The 27,469-nt window shown below is 33.7% G+C and overlaps 1 protein-coding gene across 4 annotated transcripts; it reads left to right on the top strand.

Moving 5' to 3' along the window:
- The first annotated feature begins 1,836 nt into the window (after nucleotides 1-1,836).
- On the top strand, nucleotides 1,837-26,639 carry Mef2 (myocyte enhancer factor 2). Of its 4 annotated transcripts, none has more exons than XM_088243517.1 (8): nucleotides 1,837-1,999; nucleotides 12,122-12,259; nucleotides 14,448-14,513; nucleotides 16,479-16,758; nucleotides 20,102-20,355; nucleotides 21,221-21,342; nucleotides 23,323-23,540; nucleotides 25,251-26,639. In XM_088243517.1, the coding sequence occupies exons 1-8, from the start codon at nucleotides 1,946-1,948 to the stop codon at nucleotides 25,358-25,360; spliced, it is 1,242 nt and encodes a 413-aa protein (XP_088099643.1). In that variant the 5' UTR covers nucleotides 1,837-1,945; the 3' UTR covers nucleotides 25,361-26,639. The 4 variants fall into 4 exon arrangements, with proteins under 4 accessions (XP_088099643.1, XP_088099803.1, XP_088099725.1 ...); XM_088243677.1 differs by having other exon boundaries at nucleotides 23,335-23,540; XM_088243599.1 differs by having other exon boundaries at nucleotides 16,491-16,758.
- Nucleotides 26,640-27,469: the final 830 nt, after the last annotated feature.

Genomic DNA, 27,469 nt, shown 5'->3' on the forward strand with positions numbered 1-27,469 from the left:
TTAATGCATTAAGATACTTAACTAAGTGTTTATTTATTTTTGTCAAAAATAATATTTTTCTTCTTATCTTTCCTCTCCCCGATGGAGGTTGGAAATCGTCGTAGCAATTCTCGCTTTGTTGGCAGCTGCCCTGAACAAGGACTGAGTGATGCAGCGGAACCAGTCACGCAAGTTCTTTAGCCAAGAGCTGCGCCTTCTACCTGCACTGCGTCTTCCTTCAATCCTTCCCCGCAGAATGACTCCTGAAAAGTTATATTTTTTGCCTCTCATCACATGCCCAATGTACTCAAATTTAATTTTCTTTTTGGTCTTCAGTTTTTAATAAACAACTCTATAAAGTAAATGAACACAACATACATTAAAAAAAATATATTATTTGTGTACACGGCACAAATGCCTTTCATTAACATAAGCATAAATACATTTGAACATAACAGTGTTCTATTTCAAAATTATGAAATAAACATTTTATTGTGTTATTTCATTATAAACCGTGCCTTTTTTTCATATGGGTTTAAAGAGGTGGAAGATAGGGGGCGTCGTAGAAATCCCGCCCAGGGTGCTGGTAGTGCTAAAACCGGCCCTGAGTATTTACACGTATGTTTATTTAAAAAAAATACAAATAGAATATTCTCGAATTTACATTTGTTCTTCAATTTTTTATTATTATCGGTATATTTTCAAATTCATATTTATTCTTCAATTTTTATTATTATCGGTATGTTTTCTAATTTATAATAATTATGTCTCATTTTTTAACGATTTATGTCAATTTTTATTTTTATTACCTGCATGTTTTCTTATTTATATTTATATTGTTTTTTTTAATGTTATTATTATTCTTCGAATTTATTAAGCATCATTTAATGAAATAAAAAAACACATGTAAAAAAGAAGGTCCTTCCTAAACACAGGAATTTCTCAGCTAGTCGGGACCTGAAACAAAAAAACTCTGAACATTTTAAAACTGTGAAATACATAAATAAATAAATACATATTGAATCTAATATAACGACAGTGGAAAGGCAAAAATTCTAAAGCGACATGTAGCCAACTTCACAAAATAGTCAATTAAAGTTGTTTAAAAAAGAAAATTTATTTGGCACTTCTGTAAAGCTGCGACTTGTTGTTTGGGAACTTTTTCCTTTCCATTGTCGATAAACATTATTTTCTTAATGTTAGGGTGTATCTTGCATCTCCGAGACTTTCTTGCAACTCATTTAACACTTTTAAGTCTTTATATTATAAAACAAGTTGTTTTCAGTCAGTCAGTTTTGAGTTCCAGTCAATTTTTAGTTCAAGTCAGTTTTGAGGTCTAGTCAGTTTTGAGTTACAGTCATTTTTAAGTTCAAGTCAGTTTTGAATTTATTGAATTATTTTATAATAATATCTTTGCTAAAAAGAACTCCATATGTAGGCAGGCGGTTTTTGCTGATGCACCTACGAGTATAATATCTTGTACATCTTGCCCTTGAGGCGATTTTCACAAAAATGGCGCTATATAAATTATCTTTATTATTAATACATATTTTGCCCTCGGTGTTCTTCCTTTAAAAAAGCGTCCAAGCTTAATTAATCGGTTGGCCGAAGTAGAATGGACAGCCATGTTTGGCAAATTATTCCATTCTCAAATCTTCATCCAGGCTGATTAAGAAGTTTTTTTAGGGTTGAGATCGAATCAGTGTGATTTAAATTCTGTAAGAGTCAATTGCCTTAAATGGTTAGAAATCGACATTTATTTATATTGAAAAATGGTATTTTTCATCCATATTTTCATTAGAAAGATGTTGATAAAGGAAGAATTATGATGAAATCGGTATTCTGATCATTGACGAATTTTGTTTTTTTTTCAGTGGCGTGTTAGCAGCAGTCGGCCCGCCCCGCGCCCGCCCCCGCGGCCCCCGCCCCCCGCCACAGGCCCCCGCCCCCCACCAAGATTGCTGCCATGGGTCGGAAGAAAATACAAATCTCGCGGATTACGGACGAACGGAACCGGCAGGTCGGTACCTTCCACCCAACCTGCCCACAAATCAATCCCGGGCCGCGATTATGAACGGTATCCTCATCGGTAAATGTCGAGGCGGTAAAAAGTAAAATCGATAGTCATGAGCGAAAATGTGCATATTTGTATGGAAATTTAAGATACCTTTGTCGGTAACCTATAACTGAACATGTTTAAAAAAAATGGTATACATATTCTATTTTTCGTACAGAAAACTTAATTATAGCTTCCTATTAGAATACGGGCCCCGATCAACTTGATGATTCACGTTTTTATTAAATTTTTATTTTATGGGATGTATCTCGCTAAATGGATTTCTAAAAAGACTAGACAGGAAGCTGAGAAATTTGTTTCATATATCAGAATATAATTGTAGTTTCCTGAAAGTCCTTTCTCGTTTTATTGATGTAGGTATGTTTTAAGATCTTTTTTTATATTTCTTTTGAATTTTTACACAACAATTGATGTGAAAGTATGTACAAGTATGCATAAAATAAATAATACACTTAAGCTAGGGTTTCCTAGGACAGCGGTGCCCGTATTTTAACGGCCGTAGTGAACAGTAATGCGGTTGACAGCCGTCGTAACGCTTACTAGAAAGTGGTTTCCTATAAAAATGGTGTTGATAACACCGTTAAACAATAAAACCACTCTCTATTCACCACTACGACGGCTGCCTACCGCATCACCGTTCACTACGGCCGTTAAGATACGGGCACCGCTGTCCTAGGAAACCCTAGCTTTACACTCCAGAACGTGCCTGTGGGCCAGTGGAGTGGCTACATCCATAAATAAATTTAAAAAAATATTGAATGTACCTATTGTATAAACATTTTTTTTTTGTAAACTATGTATCTGTATTTTATATTGGATTAAATAAATAATTCATTAAATGAAAAAAAAATGGGTATCTGCCACCTGGGCCTCGATCACAATGGGAAGTTAACAAAGTTATCTTAAATGGGGAATTCCAGATTTTTTAAATCTAGTTTTATTGGATTATCTTATTTTTTTGTGTTTTTATGTATCTTACTATCAGCGCTATGATTTTTTCAAAGTTTTCAAATTACGCTGCACGTGGCGTCACAAGTTCTCGTCGGAGAGTTCTGCCGATTAGTGAGCTGGCTTTACGAAAACTGAAAATCTAACGTTGGTTTATCTGAGTGAACTTGTGACGTAGTTTTTTTTAAAATTATTTTTTACTCTTATATTTAATATAAAAACCAATGAATTCGTAGTAAGAATATAAAAATCGTCTATAAACCCTTTTCAGCTATTAGTATTTGTTATTTTATCATTAAGTTTAAAATTACGATAAATGTAAAAATTTATGAAAATTGTTGTAAACTCACTGGAAAATGAATCCGTAACTCTCCGTGTGTCAGACAAGCGTCAGCCATTAATTAGCCCAAGGGGGCCACTATTTGATTTGATTTAAAAAAACCACTTGCGTGATTAGCAAAATTTTGTAAAGAAAAAAGGTAGGGGAATGTGAATAAATAATCCTTTCCCCCAACACAACACAACGCCTCTAGGACGACGAATCTACCGAAATCTACCGATTTATTTTTCTGTGTTTACCGATTTTCGCATGATGGAGGTTGGCAACGCTGGTTCTGGGTGTCCTATGAAGGGTGAATGCCATTTTATTGCAACGAGTGCATACAAAAATGTAAGTCCTCACGGATCAAAAAACTCACGAAAGTAGACACGAGGTGCGACTATTCTCGGTAGGGAATATTGTAACAACTACGTGATCCCAACCCCCGCGATCATCGCACGGCTTTAATTCTTATTTATTTATACTTTTATAATGTTTGTATTCTTTTTTATACAGAATAATGTGGGGTGTCCCGTGCCGAGGGAAACATTTTACATTGGTAAAACATGCCTTTTTTACTAGCTAAAAATTGTCGGCCTCGTGGTGTAATGTTCAGCGCGTTTGCCTACCATGCGAGAGGTTTTGGGCTCGATTCCCGACAAGGTTTATTTGAAATATTTATTTAAAAGTTGTTTTTCACACTAGAATATTTCATAGTCCAAGGACTGGTACCTGAAGCGTAAGACTGATCACCTTACATTCATGTAACAAAAAAAAAAGATCAATATTCGCTGCGATTGGTGAACCAATGCTGTGCCCTATGCTCCTTTAGGTGCGGAAAGGGAATTATGATGATGAAAATATGCCTTAAATTAGTTATTTAACAAAATTAACATAATAATTAAATAAAAATGTAATTAATCTAATCAACCTAATTATCATTTACATAATAAGCAATATAAACTAAAATAATCCTAAAAAAAACTAATTTATGTAGATCTGTAGACCAAATTTCATAAACAGTACACAATTTTTTACCTATTTGGCTTGATCCACTCATCGAACCGTGCGCAACCCACCTCCACTATCCGTTTCTTAATAGCAATTTTATATTGTGAGAACTTACTAATTGTCCGTATGGATAATGGAAGTATATTGTACACTTTAACCGAGTAATAGGTCAATCTTCTTTGACCGAAAGTTGTATGAATTTTTAATTGTTTTTGCAGCAGGGTGGAGTATCTAGTAACTATTGTATTTGTGAAAGGAGTTATAGAAGGTAGAGAATAATGTTTGTGTGCGTACAGTAACAGAGCTTTTACATAAAGTTGTTATATAAACATATAAACACAGAAACACATGGGGGGGTCGTGTCTGGCAGTCTGACGTACGGACGTACATCAACTTTACGAACAATAGTACCCGTATGGTAGAAAAAAAGCCTCGCAGGCTTTTTAAATTTTGTTTCAATTAATTTATAATACGATATTTTCTTAAAAACTATAAAGCAAATAATATATAGTCTCATTTATTGATCTATAAATATAAACGAAAACTGGAATCTCATCGTTGTAAAATGTTTTTTTTTTTTTTAATTATGTCTTGCATGTACGAGTACTTATTTACTCAAAATGTGAATAAAAACATCATAAATAAACCCTGAATACGTTTTCAAAGTTTTAAAAATGGAATGTATTTATGTTTTTTTTAAATTCCTTTATTAGGGCCTTCTATCAAAACATGATAACATTAGCCAAAAACAAGTTACATTAATTTACAATAAACATAAGAACAACACGAATGACAATATAGACACAAAAAATTGACAGCAAAAATATAAGTACAAGAATAACAACAGATTTTAAACACATTAAAAAAGTTTTCGTAGTTGCGCCATTTGTAATTTTCGTGAATATGACGTTTCTTGAATTTGACGAATGTTTATACATTGCGATATAATGTTTATTTTCTTTTCGACAACTTGAAAATGTTATAATATCGATAGTATTTATACAAAAAAATACAAAAAAAATATGTACAAAAAAAACACAAAAAAAGATACAAAAAAAATATGTACCTAGGTACTGAGAATTCAAGGCTCAATAATCGCAATTTGAAATCGTGAGATTCGTGGGTCACCCGTTTACTCTTAAACCGACCCAAGTTTTCCTAAAATGTTTTAGCTTTTTATTTGAGTCCGCCATTGCGAATGTATTTTTCTAAAGATAACGTATAAAAAGCGATTTGAGTTCGTTACCCCGCGACTGTGATTTTACAAAGTTTAGCCAGTCGTGGAGACGCAGGGGCGGATCTACGAAAGGGCTTTTTGGGTTGCAGCCCAGGGCCCCGTGGATACAAAAGGCCCCCAGCCTCCATTGCGAACAATAGACGATATTGTGAACATATTGAACAACGAGAGCTGCGACCAAAACCGATAATAGCGTACTTATCAAAAACAGTATATTATGAGGAAATATCACTTTTTCTAAAAGCATTTTTAAAGTAATAAAGGTCTATGAAATACTGTCCAGTATTTTTTATTTTTTTAAATTTTAACTTTGAATCCCGCAAGAACGGTGATTCCATTGGCCACGCCCCTTATACGTCACGATTCATGTTTTTTTGTTCCCAGCCATTGAAATTTGTTTAGAAAATTATCACAAATCTTGACGTCACAACAACCAAGGCCAACACGTCGCGCTTTTCTAGTAACTTATTTTTATTAAATTTCTTTTTTACATTTATGTATGAAAACATTTCTCCACAATATCCATATTGATTTTGAAAATACAATTAATTATTCTAAATATATTTCATATATTTTATCGGTATTCGCAGTATGTGATATTTACCTATATGAGTAAATAGATAATCAAATAAATTATAACTCAAATAACGACACAAACTATTATTCCATTGTGATGGATTCAATCCCAGATCTGTCTCACAATGACCAACTTGCCATTGTATTACGATACTATTTTTGGGGAAAGTATATGAAAGATGTGTATCGTTCATTAAAATTAGTAGTCATACTGGCTTACATTGATTTAATATTCTATAAGACTTTTTAGAAACAAATGGACTACTACTGGATCGGGGACAGTCATAATTTGACAACGTTGCTAATATGGCGGGTCCTACAATGGTGTACAAGCACTACTAAAACAAAATAATAAATCCGTAGGTTATGTGCCGTGTGGTGCGCATTCTAGTTGCTAGTTGGTGAACAATCCATGAAGGTTGCAACCGAAATTGTAAACTTTTTTGGAGTAGTGCAAAAAATATACGTTTTCTTTTCTGCTTCGACCCGTGAAACAAAACTAAAATTTATGTTAAAAAGTTTAAGCCAGACCTGATGGTCTTGTCACTATGATGCTGTCAAAACTTAAAACAATAATTATGATGATATTATATTTTTTTAAAGTTTCAGTGAAAATGAGGATGAAAAAGTTGATATCCGAAAAGAGGCACGAAATTTATTTAATAAACTGGCAAAACTCGAAACTGCAATTTGATTAGTTTTTTGGGAAGGAATTTTGGTGAGATTTAATTTAGTTAATAAAAAAATACAGAGCCCTAGTTTAGATATTTGTGAAGGCAATAAGTAAATTGTGTCACTAAAAGGGTTTGTAAACAACATAAGGCAACAATCAGATCAGAAGCTAAAGGAATATGAAGAGAAAGCTAACAACAGACTACAGTGACATAAATAAAAGACGCCATTACTTAAAAATTTTCAGATAAGTCCAGAGATAAAGTCTCGGCGGTATACGGCGCATAAAAATTGAAAAGAGACACGCTAAACGTTGCGTGGATAAGCTGATTATGGATTTAAATAAAAGAAGCGAAGTCTATGAGACATCTAGCAAAAAAAAAAAATTTAATGGATTTGCAAGACAAAAATATGGAACACAGATTTGGAAAGTGTACGTAATATTATTGATTATTATCCAGATGACGTAGACGAACATTTAGTGAATGAGTGCATTCAGTTAAAATCTTACTTACTACAGTCTAAGCCAGAGTCTTACACCTCGTGCAACGAAATTTTTATGCTAATTTATGAAAATAAACTTCTTGATGTTTTTCCAAATTGCTATACCATCTTTAAGATTTTTTCAACGTTGCCAAGCTTTTCATTTGCCTCTTTCCTCCAGAATGGTGTATCTAGAAAACAAATATAGGACAACAATGTCGAACTATCGACTAAAATATTTATCAGTTCTTTCTATAAATTGCTATTTAACAAATGACTTAAAATGTGATGAGTAAATAAAGGAATTTGTGGCACAAAAATGTTGCTTTACAATTTATGTAACATAACCGGACATAATCTGTCAATTTCTTATTTTTTTTATTTTTTTATTATTTTTTTATTTAGTTCTATGTATTTACATAGTCTAATATATATTACAACACAATATTTACATCTATACTTATTCTAACATTATTTATCACTATTATACACTTAAAATCCTAATTTATAATATTCACTGTTTCATATGTACATTTTCATTAATTATATTCACTATTTACACTATTTACTACCTAATATTTTTCACATATATACTTTTTACATTTAATTTTAAATATATTTACATTAATTTCATTTTTTATGCTTTCTGGCATTTCTTCAAACAGTTTTTATTCCCTTGTACATAAGGCAGTTCTGGGACATTGCTTTTGATTTTTTTTCCAGTCTTATATTTTTAGATCCTCTTGTTGCATAGTTATGAAAGAACTCATTATTTTTTAGTTTATCTTGAAAATATCTCGGAACTATTCCTTTAATAATTTTGTTTATTTCATTGGCAACATTGAATTTGATTCTTTGATCAATTGTCATGATATCTAGAAGTTGAATCATTTTCTAACATTTGTTCGTCTCCCACATCTTAATATTATCCTCATCGCTTTGTTTTGTATTATTTGGATTATGCAATAATGTCGTACAGTTGCTGTTTGTATATATGTATGTGCATACACTAAGTCATATTACATAATCAAATATTTTACTGTCCTATTTTTTTCCTATATCGTATACCTACATCACTATAGAAAACAGTTTTTTGACAAAATGGCAATTAGTTGAGTAATTAGGTAGGCCCCTAAGTAGTATTAGCCCAAGGCCCCACAAATTCACGATCCGCCCCTGTGGAAACGAGACGTAAGCGCGTTGTACCCGGAACAAGAATTGAACATTTTTGTTTTTTAAATTCAATTTACGATGCGTTCGTTACCTAGGTAAGTTTTTGTGGATATTTTTTAAATGTGCGGCTTCAATCTAGATTTCACGGGGCTAAATTAATTGTTAATTTGGTTGACTGCCATTTTACTCAATTTAAGGACGGAAGCGTAATATGGAAGCTGGTAAAATATAAAATGAAACAAGACACGAGTATCGTATTGAAATTAATATGCATAAATATCCACGAAACTATTGAATATTGCATTTGCCTACCATGCAAGGGGTCTCGTGTTTGATTCCCGACATGGTTGGCATGAAATATTTATTTAAAAAGGTGTTTTTACACATGAATATTGGCCTGGTACCTGAAGCGTAAGACTGATCATCTTGCCCTCTTGTAACAAAAAATGATCAAGATACGCTGCGATTGGTGTACCAATGCAGTGCCCTATGCACCATTAGGTGCGGAATGGAATGATGATGATAAAATGTTGGATCAATTTTAAGAATCTGTTTAACTGTGCAAACTATTTCGTGACGTTTTTTAAGCAAAGTGATGACGAAAAATACTTATTTTATAATATTTTTCTGTAAGAAAAATGTATACACTTAAAAAAACTTTTTTTAAAAACACGCACTATCCTGGATTCAAACTAAAGACGCTTTTTTCCTATGATATATTTTGTAGTCCTTTAATAAAAAGATTTTTTTTTTCTTTTTTAATTATTAAGAAATAAAAAAGTACCTCCTAATCTTTTACAGTATACATTTTTTTCTCTTTCTTATATTATATAAAAATTCATAAACATGTCTTGTATACCCACAAACAGGCCATGTCTTTGTGGGATTTCCGTTTGATATTCTACAACAACAAACAACAAACCATCACGCCGTTTCCCCGTAGGGGTAGGCAGAGAGGATAGAACGCCATAACACTCTATCTTGGCATACAGACCTCGCTTCCTCTACATTCATACATCTTCTTATGCACGCACGCCGATTATTCCTACTTTTGACATGTCCATCTTCAAGTATTTGATGGACTTGATCGTGCCATGTCTTTCTCGGTCTTCCTCGTTTTCTGCATCCATCAACATTTGCATCGTAGATCCTTTTAGTCTTTCTTTCGCTGTCCATTCGCTCTACATGTCCAAACCAACGCAGCACCCCTTTCTTAATTCTGTCAATAATGCATGTCTCAGCCTTACACACTTCACGGATCTCGACATTTGTGCACCTATCATACATCGTTTTACCACACATTCGCCTGAGGGATCGCATTTCGACAGCATTCAACCTACTTTCATCATTATTTTTCCAATTCCATACTTCGCTCCCATACATTAGAGTTGGAACTAGAACTCCGTTGTGAACTGCTAGTTTAGCCTCCTGCGATAAACATTTGTTTGCCAAAGTAGTGCACCGTTCACCCTGTTCCCGGCACTCACCCTCCTTTCAATATCTTTATCGGCCTTTCCGTCCCTAGTAAACATACTTCCCAGGTACACAAATTCTTCTACCTGATTCAGAATATCTCCGTTAACGCTGATCTCACATTTAGTTATATTTTCATCCCTTTCAAAAACCATCACTTTCGATTTATCAATATTCATAAGCAAATCGCTTTTCTTGCATACCTCGTAGATTTTTGTTACTAAGAATTGAAGGTCTTTTTTGCTGCTAGCAAGAAGCACGGCATCATCCGCATACAGAAGACAGTTAACAGTTATACCATTCATTTTTGCTCCCATTCTTAAATCTTTCAGTTCTTTCTTATTATTTAATATGTATTTCATTGCTATGTATTTTTTTTAATGCTCTGTTTTACCTCTTATGTATACAAGAAAAACCCAAAAATTATAATTTTTTTAATTTTTTGTAAAATAAAATAAAAATTCACTAATTAAATTAAGATTTTAAAAATTCATTGAATATAAAGTTTGAAACGAAGTTTTTCGTAAAAATTACAGTGGCACACATAATATAAATGATTTTTTGTAAGAATCTAATACGAATTGAAACAAGAAATTAACGAATTACAACAGAGATGGCGAACACTTTAAAGAACGTAATATGGAAGTCTGGCATTTACAGGGCTTGTGACCTGTCATTTGCTGGTTTAAGTGGCCACTTTACACACTGTGTAACATTGACCATTTTGACCGTGCATGAACATCCATATTTCTTCAATTCCTCTAGTTGATTTAAGTTGAGTTAAGGAGCTGGAATCTTTATTGTTGTCAAGAGATTCACCCGATTGAATTATTTCAGGATTGCAAACATGGGCAAAATGGTATGGTGTGTAAAGTGGCCAGTTAAACCAGCCAATGACAGGTCACAAGCCCTGTAAATTCGCCATATCTGTTGTAATACTTTAATTTGTTTTAATTCGAATTAGGTTCTTACAAGAAATCAATGCCTAAACCTTCTTTTTTTCTTCTCTAAAGGTTCTCCATCTTTGTTGTACTGTGTCAATCTTTATGACTCCCCAGGGGGTGAAATCCAGTCTTTTGTCTACAAATATTTGGACAAACTCTAAATATTGTAAAGTTAACGAGAAATAACTGGAAATAAATTTATAAAATGACTGCAGTATTTAGATCATTTTTTGGTTACACGAAGATAAGATTAGTCTTACGCTTCAGGAACCAGTCCAGGGACTATGAAACATTCTGGTGTGGTGTGAAAACACCATTTAAAGTAAATATTTTATATCAACCATGTCAGAAATCGAACTCGAGATCTCTTGCTTGGTAAACGCGCTGACCATTACACCACGGGGTTGACAAAAATTAAATGAAAAACTAGTCAGTATATATAATATATGGTAAACTTTATTTTAATTTATTTTTGTGAAATTGTTTCAGCAGCTAGCTGCGTTACTGTTATTCAGAAACCGTTTTACAAAACAGTTTAATTTGTAAAACGGTAGCTGTTGCTGCTACTGTTTTTAAGTAACCGAAACGCCCATCCATGATTAAAAACGTTTCAAATTGTCATCTTTGATAGACATTTAATTTAATTTATTTAACTTTCTATACATAATTTAAATTGTACGTTGGCGGGCTTATTGCCAAATGGCAATTTCTTCCAACCAACCAATAAAATAAAAGTTTTATTTATATAATTCGAGTTTTACATATTTAATAGAAAATAAAGATTTTTATTAAAATAAATGTATTTGTATATAAATTACCTTAAATCAATACTATTACTCAATGGGAAAAAGGAAAAAAAGAAAAAGAAAAGGAGGAGAGATTAAGAAAGAGAAAGGATATGTTTCTTCAGACGTGATTTAAACAGAGATAATGTAGTAACATCTTTGATGGTGGATGGGAGATGATTCCACAGTCGAGCGGTATGGATACTATATGAGTTAGAGAAGAAAGAGGAATTGTGGATGGATATTAAGAGAATAAGAACCAAGAGGTAAACCATGAACTGATAAGCGTTGACATTTTTCACGCAGGTATATAGAAGCGTTAGGATTATGAAATACATTTACAGGGCTCTTGACCTGCCATTAGTTAGTTTGTCATTTATGTTGTGACAACGATTTGGATACATTCAAAATACTGTTGTTGTAAACATAATTTTTTGGTTTTAGGTGACGTTCAACAAGCGTAAGTTCGGTGTGATGAAGAAGGCGTACGAACTGAGTGTGTTGTGTGATTGTGAAATCGCTCTCATCATATTCAGCTCCAACAACAAACTCTACCAGTATGCCAGCACAGACATGGACAAGGTAATATTTTTCCACTGTAATAATATTTATATGTAAATCCCTACTCCACCATTGACACTCATAAATACAATGCTGGATAAGGCACCAAAACTGTGGTCATTGTATAAAGCAGGAGTGAATCGTGTGTAGAAGCGATTATTCGCAGCTTACCATTATATTTGACTATCCACAATAATGTTTAACGGTAACTTTACTTACAGAAAAACAAACAAATAATTATTATTTCTAGTAAATCATTGCCACCGTTTGTATTTTTCTCCAAATATAAATGAAAATATAAATTAAACGTGCCCACCTCAGTGAGCCAAGAAACTAGCCGATTATTCCAGCTAATTTCTTCATACAAATAAATATACTATATTTTAAACATCTCAAATACAGTCGTGGTTTTTTTCTCCTAGAGTAGTAAGCTTGCAGATTACACAAATTATTTAAAGATTCTCAATTTGTAAAACAGTATTTTGAACATTATTTCTTTATGGCTATTTTTCTTTGATATGATATAGTTGGCATACAACCACCATTACTTTCATGCGTCATATTGCAGGACATGTGGCGCTCGACGCGGCTGTTTTTGGCATTATTAAAGTAATTAATAATATAGCTACATAATATGATATAACCACGGAGTTAATTATAATAATTGTCGTCTGAGTTGATTTCATAGATGAGAGTTGTTGTATCGCAAAGAACCACAGAAAAAATAGCAATTTATAGTATAATATATTACCTTATGTACAATGTAGGTAAAAAATTTCTGATATTTTTTTACGGCTTACATCACCATTTGCCACTGGTATAAATATGCCATGGAGCTATTATTTGTCAAAAATATTGTTATGTACACAAATAACCCGGTGAAAGAGGTGAATTTAAATGAAATTTAATCACTTCCTCAAGATGACTGCTCCAATGGTATAATATATATTTCCTCTGCTTTTTCATCCTCCTGGCTATATGCCCAATTTACTTGGAGTCAGCCCTCCTTATGCTCAATTCAAACCTTGGACTAAGAGATTTGTTGTTTAAAATATATAATTAAATGCAGAAAAAAAAAACAAAAGTGTTCTGCAAAACATAATAACAGACATATAAACATACATTTTTGTGTTCATCCAGTCGGTTTCTGAACTTGTTGACCAAATACTTTCCCGAGAATATTCCATTGCTACCCAACTTGGTTTGTCAGGAAGTTTTTCCTGGGGTTGGATGTGAAGGAGGAAGTGTTCAGTTTCAATCAATGACCTCTGAGGTGGAGGTTATTATTTGTACTGAATATTTATTTCAGTTTCAGTGTGTTATTATTATTATTGTGGACAATTTAAATGGCGCCTTTTTTGTGAAAATCTCCTCGAGGGCGTTGTACAATAAATGTCCCAACATGTCCTGCAGCTACAAAGCGCATTGGTGAATGACATTCTAGAAACCTAACAATGAGTAACACTGTTCTCGGTGTATTAGCACTGTTAAATTAATTTATTATGAGAGGTAGTATTCCAGATAGTTAAGTTTGGGCACTTCTGTTTCACAAATAAAAGATTTATAAACTATTCTAAATTTTTATGATCTTACAATAATAAGAACACGGGCATGAAATTAAGTTTAAATGACACAATATTTAGTATATTTTAGTTTGGAATAAAGCACCCATAATAATTAATTGTCTAAAACAATGTTTTCTTTTTTCACCTTTTGTCCAAAACATTTGAACACTTCTTCTTCAGCCTCATTCTCTCCACTGCTAAATGGCGGCCTCTTCCAAACGTCTCCATTCCTTCCTATCACCCGCTGTCATCATCCTTGTTTTATCGAGGCAATGTCACCGACCCATTTTTTCTGTGGCTTTCCAACACTTCTTTTGTCATAGACACATTGTACACATTGACAACTTATTACCACCAACTCAATGTTATTTTTAACAATTTAGAACATATTTGAATTTTAAGCTACAGGTGGACTTAGAACTATAAATTCCAATTATATTTACTCTTTCAAGTTTTAGTATTTTTCAAAGTGATAGCTGGTTCCCAATAATTCCCCTTTGGTGTGTCTTGCACAAGCAATTCCTCTTCAAAGCTTCTCAGCACCCAGCCGGGAGCAAAGCCTCTCTAGAACATGAGACCTGTCCTCTTTTCCCTTTTGTATGTGATGTATTATAAAGTTTTAATGTAGATATCTTTATTTCCAGGTGCTACTGAAGTATACCGAATACAATGAACCCCACGAGTCCCTCACTAACCGCAACATCATTGAGGTACACAACGTACGGCGCCATCTGTGTGCGTCGTAACGCATCGCATATGCAATCTTGCCCAAATAACACTTGCTAATACTAAATTACCAGTCTTTCTGGTAACGCGAAATCCCGCTGATCCTTAATGCTGCGATACAGAGGTATTCTTCCTGAACACGCGAAGATAACTGAGACATGAATTCCGTCATCATCACAATCTTCAGTTATAAATGTTGGATACATACATAATACACCTAATTAAAAAACTGTGTCTTTATAATATGTGTAAATTTTGTTTAATGACTTGAATCTTTGTGAAATTATTTATATTTATGAAAGAATAAACATGCCAGAAAAAAGGCATTTGCATCAGAAAAAACATGACTTCTGATTGCGGTTCCAAATCTAGCCATGGAATGGCTTTTAAAAGGTACTTTTTTGTATCACTTATATATATACAAGACACTGTATAGATACAAAGCATACTGTAGTTTTATTTGATGTCAGTAATGATATTTAATTCATTAATTTTTAAAAATGCGTTTGTTTCCAATGTTATCCAACACATGTTGATAATGGTGAAGCAATCTGCAATGTGTCTCCTCCGAACTTGTACCGATATAAATAATATGTAATCTAGGAATACCTCTTATCGTTTTGATGTTCAGATATTAAGAAACTGTTAACCTTTTCAGATAGTCATGTTGTGTTGTATAGTTTTCAACTAACCTTTATAGTAATTGTTTTGTTAATATTGTTCGTGAAGCATGGCTTGATGATTTTTAATACATAGCATTCTTGATACAGCGAGAGTTCTGATTTCCGAGTGTTCAAATTAACAAAGTGTTATTTGTCAACGTTGCATCTTTGCCTCTTACATTAAAACCACACATATGTGCGCTAAAAAGTTTTTACATTTTATTAATTCAATTTAAGGCAAAATATACAAAATACATTTTCCAGTATCACAAACCATTGTGAGAACTAAGGTTTTATCGGTAGAGTATAGTAATATAAACCTCCCTTTATTTTTTTATTTAACAAACATTTTTATTCAAGACAGATTTGTTGGAATACATTAAATCAAAATATTTTGCATAATAGATTTTTTATCGGTTTTTTTATAAGTATTATTTAATCCACTTTGGAATATTTATTATATTTACATATTCTCTTGTATGCCTTTTGAGAAAATTTCAATGAGTTATTCCTTTATTAAATATGTGTGGCATGATTATGGAAAATGTTTTTCTGTACAAACTGTGAAGCGTCTGATATCTGAGAGATTTATCCAAAACATGTAATGAAAATTTCTTAAATACCAAGTAAAATATTTCAAATCCTTTCATTTTTTACATTACAGTAAACAGTAAGTCTATCAAATAGTTTTGTAAAAAAAAACAGTTAGGAATTAAACTTTGATTATGGTATAATGGACTCTTAACAAATTATGATAGACTCAGAAACAATACAATACTATTGCAGTACGATATGCGGGTAGTCCCATACGTAACTAAGATGCTTGGTTCACATACGGTAGGTTCTGGGTTCGATTCCCGATGAGATCACAAAAAATAAAAATGTTTTTTCTCAAGCCTGAGTGTTCTGTGCAGTAATTCACCACTGTAATTGAGCCTCCTAGGCTGTTGTGCTAAAGAAAAAAATATCCATCTATCGGTTGACCATCAAGAGAAGATCCTAATCAATGGGATCATCTTTTTGCAATCCCAATGTCTATCCATGAATTGTTTAGTGACGGTCGATCAAGGCATACATTAAACAAAGTATTTAATTGCTCATCATAATACTATTTATAGGATTACATACTTCAGTATTTTACAAATAAACAAATACTTTATACGGTAATAATGTATAAAGTTTCTTAATATCAGTCAATAAAATCTCTCAGCTATCATGCGATAAAACATGGCCTCTGGTCATGGCCCACGGCTGTCAAGCCCCTGAGTTGTGTTCACTAACCCGCAGGCCCTTACGAAGAAGGAGCACAAGAACGGAGTCATGTCCCCGGACAGCCCTGACCCAGAGCCTGAGTACAGCCTGACCCCGCGCACCGAAGCCAAGTACTCCAAGATCGACGAGGACTTCCACATCATGATGCAGCGCAGTCAGGTCAATGGGGGCCGAGGGTCCAGCTACGGCCTCGCCGGCGCCGGAGGCGGCTACGGAGACTCGAGCCTGCTACAGCCGAGCCCCCAGATGCACCCCTCCGTTAGCCCACGACCGTCCTCATCAGAAACAGATTCAGGTAATTTTCATACAAATATATACATTTTCGTACATAAATATCGATGTTACTTTGTACCGCCTCGATATGTCCCAATGAAGATGACGTTTATAATTGTGGCCCATGTCATATTTAATAGTAACAAGTTGCAGCTTTTAAGTAAGGACCAAAGCACACGAGCGTTTTTTATTCAAAGTGTTATATCCCATTTTAAAGGAAATTACTAGGTGCGCTCGGAACGTTAGAATAATTTCAATCCAGAGTGCGTCAGTTATGTTAAATAAGGTTTTACTGGATTAAGACTGCGATAATTTATCAAGTAAATGATTTCAGTCCAGAGAGTCTCATATATGTCTCTCTAATTTTGATTTAATTTCTGCGATTTATTTTTACACGGCGTTTACTGATAACTGGAACCTATACAAGTTTTGCAAGTGTGAATGGTTATTTTGATATTCAAGTCTGCAACTCGGAGGAAAATTGACAATCTGGCTCGGACTAGTAAAAGTTTGCCTATGCCTGATCTAGAAATTATTTGTCTCCTCATTCATTTTGGGCCAGTAAAACATTCCTTCCTCACTCAGTTGTTCCCGCTAAATCTAGAATTCTGTAAACATTCATAATTAAACAAGTAAAAATTGTTCACTTGTGAACTTGATACGATTCAAGGTCTTTTAAAATAAACAAACTGGTTTTTATATCTAAAATTTATCTCAAAAATATTAATGAGCCATAAATAATATTAAGTAACAATGCTATCACAATATAAAGAAAAAATGTTTAACCTTCGGCAGGCGAGGCTTCTTTTGTCTATGTAAATAGCGAAAGGGGTGGAACATCACCTCACTTATTTATTATGAGATCACTTATTTAATTCGATACAAAACTGAAAAATCTTCTTTTTAGTATTATTATAATTTTAACATATTCCTTTTTTATATTAAATGCAGTCTTAGTAAATACCTTTGCGGTGTTCAGAGCATGCGGACAGTAGGCATTTTACATAAGAAGTTTTAACGTTTTTGTCAAACAATGCTTCGTATGTGGCTCTGCCAACTGTTTTAAATAATTGCTTTGGAACTTGTTGATCGGTGTTCGGGCGTTTAGCGTCAACATAAAGCACCATAGAATTTATGCCAGCTTAATTAATCATGCCATAGAAGTGACAAAGCGATTGATGTCTTCTACCTCTAGCCGAACTATATGAACAGCACTCATCATCAGTAATTTCTTGCGAGTACTTTTCGATTTGATCATCCAAAAGCGAAGCCATTTTTGACAAAAAAACAATCATTTATTTTAGCACCTCAAAAAAAAAGTTATGTAAATATCAACAGGGGTGACCAGTCGTGCCAATATAACAAAAACAACAATTTATCGCAACACATTGTCGAGTACGACTAGTACCCCCTCTCCAATTAGAGAATAGAAACCTTTCTCAAGTAATGGAGTGACAGGTAAACCCCATTGCCTTTACTCAGGTTAAATGTAAGATAATGATAATTAGTGAAAATTAATTGCAATCATTTTTAAACATGATTTTGTGTTATCTACTTACATGTTTGTTTTCAATTTCTTTAGGTAGATATTATTAGATATATTTTGCACCCCCCCATTTAGAATGCCACAAGTCTAATTGCGTCAAACTGAGAAAAACGACTTCAAAGATTTTGACATAAAACACTTAATATAATTATTTTGTAATATGCATTCAATACCAACAATTATTATTAAAAAATATATTTCATTTTTAATTTTGACACTAAATAAATGTGTTATGATTATGAGTTATGAATGCCAAATTTCATATTATGGCAGTCTGGACGAATTATAAAAGATTATAGATAATTTTTTTATTGTGCCATTGTGAACTCTGTATTATATCGATTTTTTTAATCATGGCAGTTTATTTCAAATCAAAATATTTTTTATATTCTACTAAATGGCATACTTAACTCAAAACACAGTATTTTTATCTTATTGGAGCACTGCCTTCTAATTTGTTCCGTAAGATTCATTTGCATATATCTGTCAAAATATAAATGAATACAACCTATTGTTTTTATTTTATCATTAGAAAAAGATAACTGACCTTTTCAATACTTCATTGACTTCTCTCTAAGATTATTTTTTGTTATTCACTCTACTGAATCATCGATTTGTGCTTTAGTACTGAATTTATTACTGGTATTGAAAAACATCATTTACTAATAAATTGTAATGCGATTCAATGATTGAATTGAATTTGAGATAAATAAGACACTCAGATACCAAAATAATATAATAATTCCTAAATTCCACACAAGTCATGATCAAAATAGTTTTGTTTTGTGTTCAATGAACTAAAAACTATTAAAACTAATATATCAGTAAATAAATTCAAAGTAAATTTAAAGATTTTTTTTGAACGCATGTAAAAACAGCTTTCTATTTTAAAAAGTATTATTGTATTATTGTTTTTCTTTTTATTTCATATAGTAAAAATTTTTCTCATTCGAAATTATATGACTTCGAAATACTAAATAAATATAACATTGTAAATCACTCTCTAAGCACAAGATCTATTCTCTTTTTTGGAAAGTTAGTTCTAACATTAAAAGTTTATAAGTAGATTTGAAAGAAAAAAAAAATACATGTATCATTTATTAAAAAATAAATAAAAAATTGGCAGCTCCGTGGTGTAAGACACTTGCTTCACACTCTAAAGTCCCGTGTTTGATTCCTGGCGAGGTCAACCAAAAGAGTAGAGAACAAGTAATACTCTTTTGCTGATACTGGTTAGTGAAAATAGTGAATTCTTGCTTTGATACAGGTTTATCTATACAATTAGTTAATTATAATACCAATATCTTATTAGAGTACAGTCAATCCTCCTATAACATAATTCATTCGTATTGCGTGTGAAATAGAACTAGAATCCTTGGCAAGTGTGTGGAGATATGTTTGCTTCGTGTAGTGATTGGCGTGTTCACCGATCATGCTCAAGGTCTAGGGTTAGATTCCTGGAAGGGTCAACACATTATTGATTTAAAAGATGGTTTTAAATGGCAACATTTCATTGTTTCTGGATTGGCACCTGAAGCGTAAGACTGATCCCCTCACTTACGTATAACAGATGATGAATGTGATGATGGTGAAAGGTGGTCCCACACTGTAATATTTCATGTTCTTGGGCTAGCACCTGAAGTGTAAGGTTGATCATCTTACCTTTATGTAACTCATGATCGAGATTGGCTACATTTGGTACCATTTTGTAAAAAAATCACAGATGAAGCTGGGACTATTTTTTAGAAAAAACCCTTCCATGGATTTTCCATTGAAAATTTTTTCACCAGATTGAGTAATTTTAATTGTCACATTTCAGTATACCCGAGCGGAGCGATGCTAGAGATGTCCAACGGCTATCCGGGGTCGGCATCCCCCCTGGGGGGCGCGGGCACCCCTTCCCCATCCCCTGGGCCAGCGCCCTCGCCGCACCACGCGCGGGGGCACCACAAGGGCGGCGGGGGCGCCGGGGGCGGCCACCACTCGCCCCCGCCACGCTCGCACAACAACCTCCGCGTCTTAATACCGCAGACTATGCCACCACTGCTCACCGAAGACTTACCGTATGTTGAAGTAAGTGAAAACAAATAATTTGTGATTAAAATATTTATGCATTGATAGTAATTTCAACAGATATATAAACCATCCATTTATTTGTCTCCAAATTTTGGACGTACTTAAAATATTTTTAATCAAAACAACATTCCTTGTACGGTCTATTGATTTTAATTTGACTTTAAATTAGACTTGAAACAGTTTATTTTGTCATCACATCCTACTGACACATCAGAGAGCAGGTAGCTTTTAGGTTTTTTTCTAAAACAACACTTCACTTTCCCAGTTTCACATTCCATGCCAGAGGGCCTGCGACAGCAAATGTGCATTCACAGAATTTAATGCGCTGGTTACGTGCAGGTATAATAACTTTACCTATCGCGGTAGATGCAGCTGATCTAAGTAAAAGACATCTGTTAACTAATTCATCCGGCATGCATTCCGGAGCTGGGTTGTACAGTGACTCATAAATAAGCCAACGGAGTTTTTATCCCACCCCGTGGAAAATGTAGCCAGTGTAATTCCCGAAGTAGCGGAGTGATATGACAGAACTTAGAGATTTCAAAAATAAGTCTCACCACGGCATTCAATACAGACTGTAGGCGAGTCATTTTATTAATTGGTAGACTTGCGTAGATACTATTACAATAATCGTCTCTAGACGCTACAAATCATTTATTAATTGATGGTCCGCATCGACTCGCAGATTTTTACAAACGCATTTAATTTATCTCAGCTGGTAGTAGCATGAACTTATCGTCTGAGTTTAATTCCTGATGAGATAGAAATTAATTATATATTTGAAGAGCATTTTCCACCAAAATATTTATTTAATGATCATGCTCGATGACATCCTATTTATTTTAATCTGCTTTCGTTACAGACGCCTTCACTTGGTTATTCGAGCTTAGGATTTGCACCACAGGACTTTAGCATGACATCAGATATGGGACTTGGAGTATCATGGGGAACGCACCAACTACAGGCTTCATTACAACACAGCGGGTAATTATACTGTCTTTTATCTATCCTAAATTTATGTCTTACGTATTTAAAAAACCAATCAATAGTTTTAAATTTATGATCATTTACTTTTCTATCAGGAAATGAGTTTTCAAATAAACATCTTTATTTCCTAATCTCTTCTCATTTAATTTTTTCCCACTTTTCTTGCTGCTTTCATTTTACCAATTTAGCATTTTAAACTTTTGTTAATGTATCTGAAAAAAACAATGGCAACTTTTTAGGCTTGCATCATTGAGCGGTTGTATTATAATGAGTTAATAAAGTTACCAAATGCATAAATTTAAGAAAAACTAACATTTATTTATATATTTTCGATGGAACTCTGCATGAAAAATAATTGGCTTAAGGTACCCATTTGATAAAAAATCTCTCAATTTTTTTATTGGTAAAAAAATATTTTTTTACTCTTATAATTTACCTAAATATTTCTATTATGGGGTCATTTTGAAAATAACTCACTATTAAAAAATGGAATTGATTATGTGGTATGGCGAGGTTTGAATCTCTGGCCTCTGATCCGTGGCCACAGAACCATAACCTGGATTAATATAAATCAACACAACTGGTCTTCAATATTTTTCAAATATTATTTGTAGGGTTAACATGAATTTTTATCATCAAATTGACGATTATAGTGCAATATGTCACAACCCACATTCACCTAATTTTACAGGAGATGGTAAAAATGTTTTCTCTCTTATTTTAGTTAGCCAATGAACCCGATTCAATTCTTGCTATCATTGGTTAGCATTGTTTCAATAATTCATGAAAAAAAAGTATTTATCATTACCGATGTTGAGACATTTTGTTTTTACGTGGGATTGAACACTTATGTAAAATTTGTTTTTTGAGCAACTAATTTATGTGGACTACGACATTTTGCCAGTACATGAAGAATACATTTTTAAGCACTTCTACATACTTGTAATTTTTGTATTTTTTGTAGGTTATTTATTTATAGATTAATTAAGTCTTTTAAGTTGCATCAATAACATTTATTTTTTTATATACAAGTGCAATTAAAGTAAAATACGGCCAAAGAAAATTAAAGCTAAGACAAAAAAATAGTAATAACTACCTTGAGACAAGATCTGGACCGCAATTTCAAACTCTATCTTCATCGGTTAATATCGAGAGGGTATAAAGTAAAATCGATATTAATGTAAGAAAATGTGCATATTTGTATGAAAATTTAAAGTATATTCGTCGGTACCTTTAACTGAACATGTTAAGAAAAAAAAATTGAACAGACATTCCAATTTTTCATACGGAAAACCTAATTTTACTTTGTAGATAGAATTAAAAATAAATGTGAACTTAAATTTTATCTACAAAGAAAAATTATGTTTCCTGTTTGAAAGGCAGAATATGCAATTTTTTCTTTTAAACATGTTTAATTATAGTTTACCGACAAAGATGCTTTAAATGCTCATGTAAATATACTCATTTTCGTACACAAATATTGGTTTTTCTTTATAGACAGTCGAAGATAACTCTGTTAACTTCCCATTGTAATCAGGGCCCTGGTCTATTTTAGTGATTGTTTAAAGACTTACACTAAAAAGGGCCAAATCCCATCTCAACCATAGTTGGTACTGTGCTGATAACAGCACATCATTATTTCTCGATCGGCAGATTGGGATATTGAATGCTACTTGACTTGATGTACTCGTATCAACATCAATCAAGCTATTTAGTAAACTAAACATTAATATGGAGTCAATGTTATTTCTTTGTTTTTAGACTCGACATTTATAACATTGACTCTATTTCTCCATATGTGTAATCTCCTTTCTTAAGTTAGGACATATTACACTATAACCGTCGAAATATAGACTTGTTATTGTTTTATTATACATGTTTTTTCCCCAAAAAAAAGATATATTTCTTTCCTCACGTTGAATGTAATAAACAATGTTTGTTAATGCCAAATGTCCTACATCTGTGCTTGAACGCAAGTTTTCTCCGCAGCTTGCCCCAGCTGTCGGTGTCGGGCGGCACTCCGCCCCCTGGGGGCGCGGCCGATGGGCAGAGCCCCCCGCCCTCGGTGCGCATCAAGGCCGAGCCCGTCTCGCCGCCGCGCCACGCTCCCGCGCTGCATGGCGCCCCCCACTCCTCGCATCATGCACACCACCTCGCCCCCCACCACGCACACATGCAGCATCAAAATAACGACGGTAAGACTGACAATTTTTTTTTTGTGAGAGAACTGCTGCAGCATTTTTACACGTCGGAGACTCGCAATCAAGTTATGGCAGTGTTGGTTTCCTTATACACAAAGATATAAAGTCTCTTATTTTAAAAGCATATCTGACATAGTGTCTATCATCGTCTATAGAGTATATTAGAGAGTGACAGACTTTAGTACAAATACACAAGAGGTATGCAGTGAAAATTATCCAAGTATAACTAGCAGCCATGCTCCATCTAGCAGCCATGACCACTGTGAAGTGGAAGAGTTTTACGAAGATATAATCACCGCTAAAACAAACTCCTTTTAAAAAAAATAACATCATCTTAGGAGATTTTTACTCTAAAATTGGAATAGTTCAATAATAATAAATAGTTCAATAGAAAATTTCAGTATCAGAACATATATTCCATGATAAGTGTGTTTCAGAAACATTCCATGATCCAATAGAGGTACTATTCTTACACCAGACAAATCTGTTTGCCATGCTCTTTTTACAAAGAAATTAAATAAAAAATGGCCACGGTGAAGTCCCGGTGGAAATATGAAATTGATTTTACTATAGCTGACTGCAAATTCATTGTCTAGGATGTCACCATACTCAATAATTTTGCTACTAGAAGCGATCATCGTTTAGTAAGGCCAAATCAAAAATAAATGTGAAAAATGAGAGGTGAAAATTGCTGATCAAAAAACTAAATAGAAATTAAAAAAACGTCAAGGCAATTTTATTAGAAGTAGAGCAAATGAATATGTCAACTTAAGATGACCAGAAATTGACCCAAAACTATAGTAACATGCTAATAAATGCTTTGAAGTATTTTATTAAAACTGCATTGACCAAAGGGCTAGAAGAAATTCAAACTAATACTTGTATCTCTGGAGATTAGTCAAGCTACCATCAATATGATGGCCAAACGTCAACACCTAATACGTAACTTAATACCAGATCAACTTAAAGAAATAAATAAACAAGTCCAGACTTGAAATTACATAATAAAATGTAAAATACAAGAAATCGAAAAAGCTATGCTAAAAACTGAACAGTAGTGGAAAATAAGAAATTTTTATCTGGATGGACGAAAGTGGCGAAGTTGTTACACATGTAGAAGATTGATTGAATTTTGCGTGTAAATTCTATGAAAATATTTATCGGCCAAGAGTCCCAAGGCCAGCCCCTTCTGTGAACTATAAATATCAAGGAAGAGCCCCAATTTATAATGTAGGGCCAAAATATATATCTAGTAATATTTCATTCACTACTTTAATTGTTGTGTATGAAATAAATAGGACGCTAAGACAAATGAAAAACAGAAAAAATTTAGTGGAAAACAATATTATTCCCGAAATGTTAAAAACAACTAACCAACGCTTATGCTCTTCTGTTTAAAAAATACTTGGAAAGGGGACATGTATCATTCGATTTGAACAAAGTAACATTTACTTTTCTACTCAAGAAAGGTAACGCCAGAAAATTGAAATTTATTTGTACATATGTATTTGTTGCTGTTTTGGACAAACTCAAAATATTCTTAAATATTCCAGATGTTTTCAAATCCAACTACGAATAGTTTATTGCTCCTAGCTGAGTTATTTTTATCCATATTTACATTTTTGAACCAGATTCTAGTACATCAACAAAAAAAAGTAGTTCTGTTGATGATAAGTAATGTAATGGACAATTTGTTTGTTTTAGGATCAGTATCATCATCTAGCCTAGCATCTCCCATGGGCAGCGGGGGGGCAGAGTACGAGCAGCCGCCCCACGCCAAACGGCCCCGCATCTCCGAGGGTTGGGCCGCATAGCCCCACGCACCCCTCTACTACTGCTGAGGGACTCCTGCTCCCACGCAGCCTGGACAGTGCTACTGAAGCCACCCATGAGGAAATACTATGTGACTTTTTTAACCAAGATCCAAGTCGATGACTAATTGTGCTGAGTTTCGTAATGTGTACATTTGAAGTAATCCACATCGCTTCGAGCGACTGTGTACATATGTATGTGAAATTATAGTTATCGGCGAGTGTTGGTTATCTCCGTTTGTAGCGAGTTCCCTTCTCTGATCTAGTGAAGTCAGAGAAACGAGTGAAGTTATTCGATGGAACATTATTTTCGTCAGTTTTGCGGATGGATTCAGTTTCGGAAGACCTTTCGTCGCTATCGAGTTACTGTAATGGGATCCACGATGCTCGGACAGATATCAGGTGTGTGTTGAATGGATACTAACAATAGGACTAATGTGGAGTTGAGGCTACTTGTTGAATGTCATGTCCTCGAATGAACTACTTACCCCGTTTGTTGACGCATTGTTGGATAATATTATGCAAAGTTCCTAAAGGAAGAAACCATTCTACGGGGTACACTCTCAGTCCCCAGAGTTAAAATCGTGTAAATCAGTAGCACACACCTATACATATCCAAATTGTCATGTTTGTGTTCAGTTAATTGTAGCCAATGGGTGTTTTTCTATATAATTTTTGTTATTCATAGTGTGTGGACATAGCTTTATGAAAAGTTAGGATTACGAAGAATTAGGGAAGTTATGTTACATTCACAGATTTGTGTTGCCAAGTTGGTATAGGATTATTAGTTGTACGGGCACAGTGGCCGTATTGCACAGTAGCTCGACTGCACTACACATTATACCCTCCACACCACTAGTATACTAGTGTAGGAAGATAGCCACACACGATAACCTTCTGGGACTGAAAGGGAGTGTTAATATTAAGTAGTCTACCACTAAATGTGCCATTTTAATGATAAATATTGTATCCCATACAAGAGATCGATCAATCCATCCCGCAGGATGCTCTCCCTAGTGGGTGCATTGGTCGGTTCGACAACACAAGCTTTAAAGTTCTTATGACATTATGTAACCGCACCAAGGCACTGTAGGATTCAGACTTTAAGAAATGTGGAAATTTAATTCATTTATAACTTTCTTACACGCAACACAAATTAAAATCATGTTCTCACCTGTGAGAACTTTCACACAGTATTATTGTGCTTAGATTCCGGATTGGCAAATATTATTCTTCCATGTTCCTCTATTTGTAATTGAAAAATAAATAAGATGTGTATTTATTTTCCTCGTTTTTTTAGAAAACATCACAAATTTTTATATATCGTAATATCTTTCATATAAATTTCTATAAAATATATTAAATAAATGTACCTATTTATTAAATGTTGAAAATATAAAATATATTGTATACCGAGTTGTTACGTATAAAGATTATAATAAATGGAATGAAATTTCCCTTGTATATTTTTCCAAGTAAGAATATGAAAGACTATAAATAATATTTTACGATTAGTAGACCACGTAATATTACGAGTATGTAATTGTCCGCCCTATACAGTATGCAGTGTGCAGTGTGCAGTGTGCAGTGTGCACCCACACTTTCTAGGTGGCGGCGTACTCGCGGGTGTCAGGATAACTTGTGCCATTTCTCACATTAAACATATTTTAGAATGTAAAGTAAACTGTTTCTTGAATGTAACAATACATATTATAGTCGACACACAAATTTACGTATAAGAATATTGTGCATATATAGGTACATAGTACGACATGTATATTTTCTGATTAATATTCACCAAAGTTAGACATATGGAGCCATTATTCATCACTACGGAACTTGTATGTGCACGGTACAACTGTTACTAGAAGTATATCATTTCCCTTACGTCACCATCCACCTTCCACTAATAACCTACTAATCTCTGATCAGTAATTGTAATGAGTACTTGTACGCGCGGTTGTACTTAGGTTCAGGTTGTGCCCAATAAGGAAAATAACCATTTGTTGATTTTTGTATTGTATAAATATAAGTACTTGTTTAAGGGGATAAGTTTATCGTTCGACACATCGGTTAGCTGTGTCTGTTGATGTTTTAGAGTTTAAAACACAT

This window comes from Micrasema longulum, unplaced genomic scaffold (assembly GCF_059751315.1).
Source record: "Micrasema longulum isolate JH-2025_06_02 unplaced genomic scaffold, ASM5975131v1 h1tg000004l, whole genome shotgun sequence".
NCBI classification, from domain to species: Eukaryota; Metazoa; Arthropoda; class Insecta; order Trichoptera; family Brachycentridae; genus Micrasema; species Micrasema longulum.

Excerpts from the sequence above, each read along its gene's own strand:
- Mef2 (XM_088243517.1), top strand. The coding sequence starts at position 1,946 with ATGGGTCGGAAGAAAATACAAATCTCGCGGATTACGGACGAACGGAAC. Across the intron at positions 2,000-12,121 it reads CGGACGAACGGAACCGGCAG|GTGACGTTCAACAAGCGTAA; the intron begins GTCGGTACCTTC and ends TTTTGGTTTTAG. Across the intron at positions 14,514-16,478 it reads CTAACCGCAACATCATTGAG|GCCCTTACGAAGAAGGAGCA; the intron begins GTACACAACGTA and ends ACTAACCCGCAG.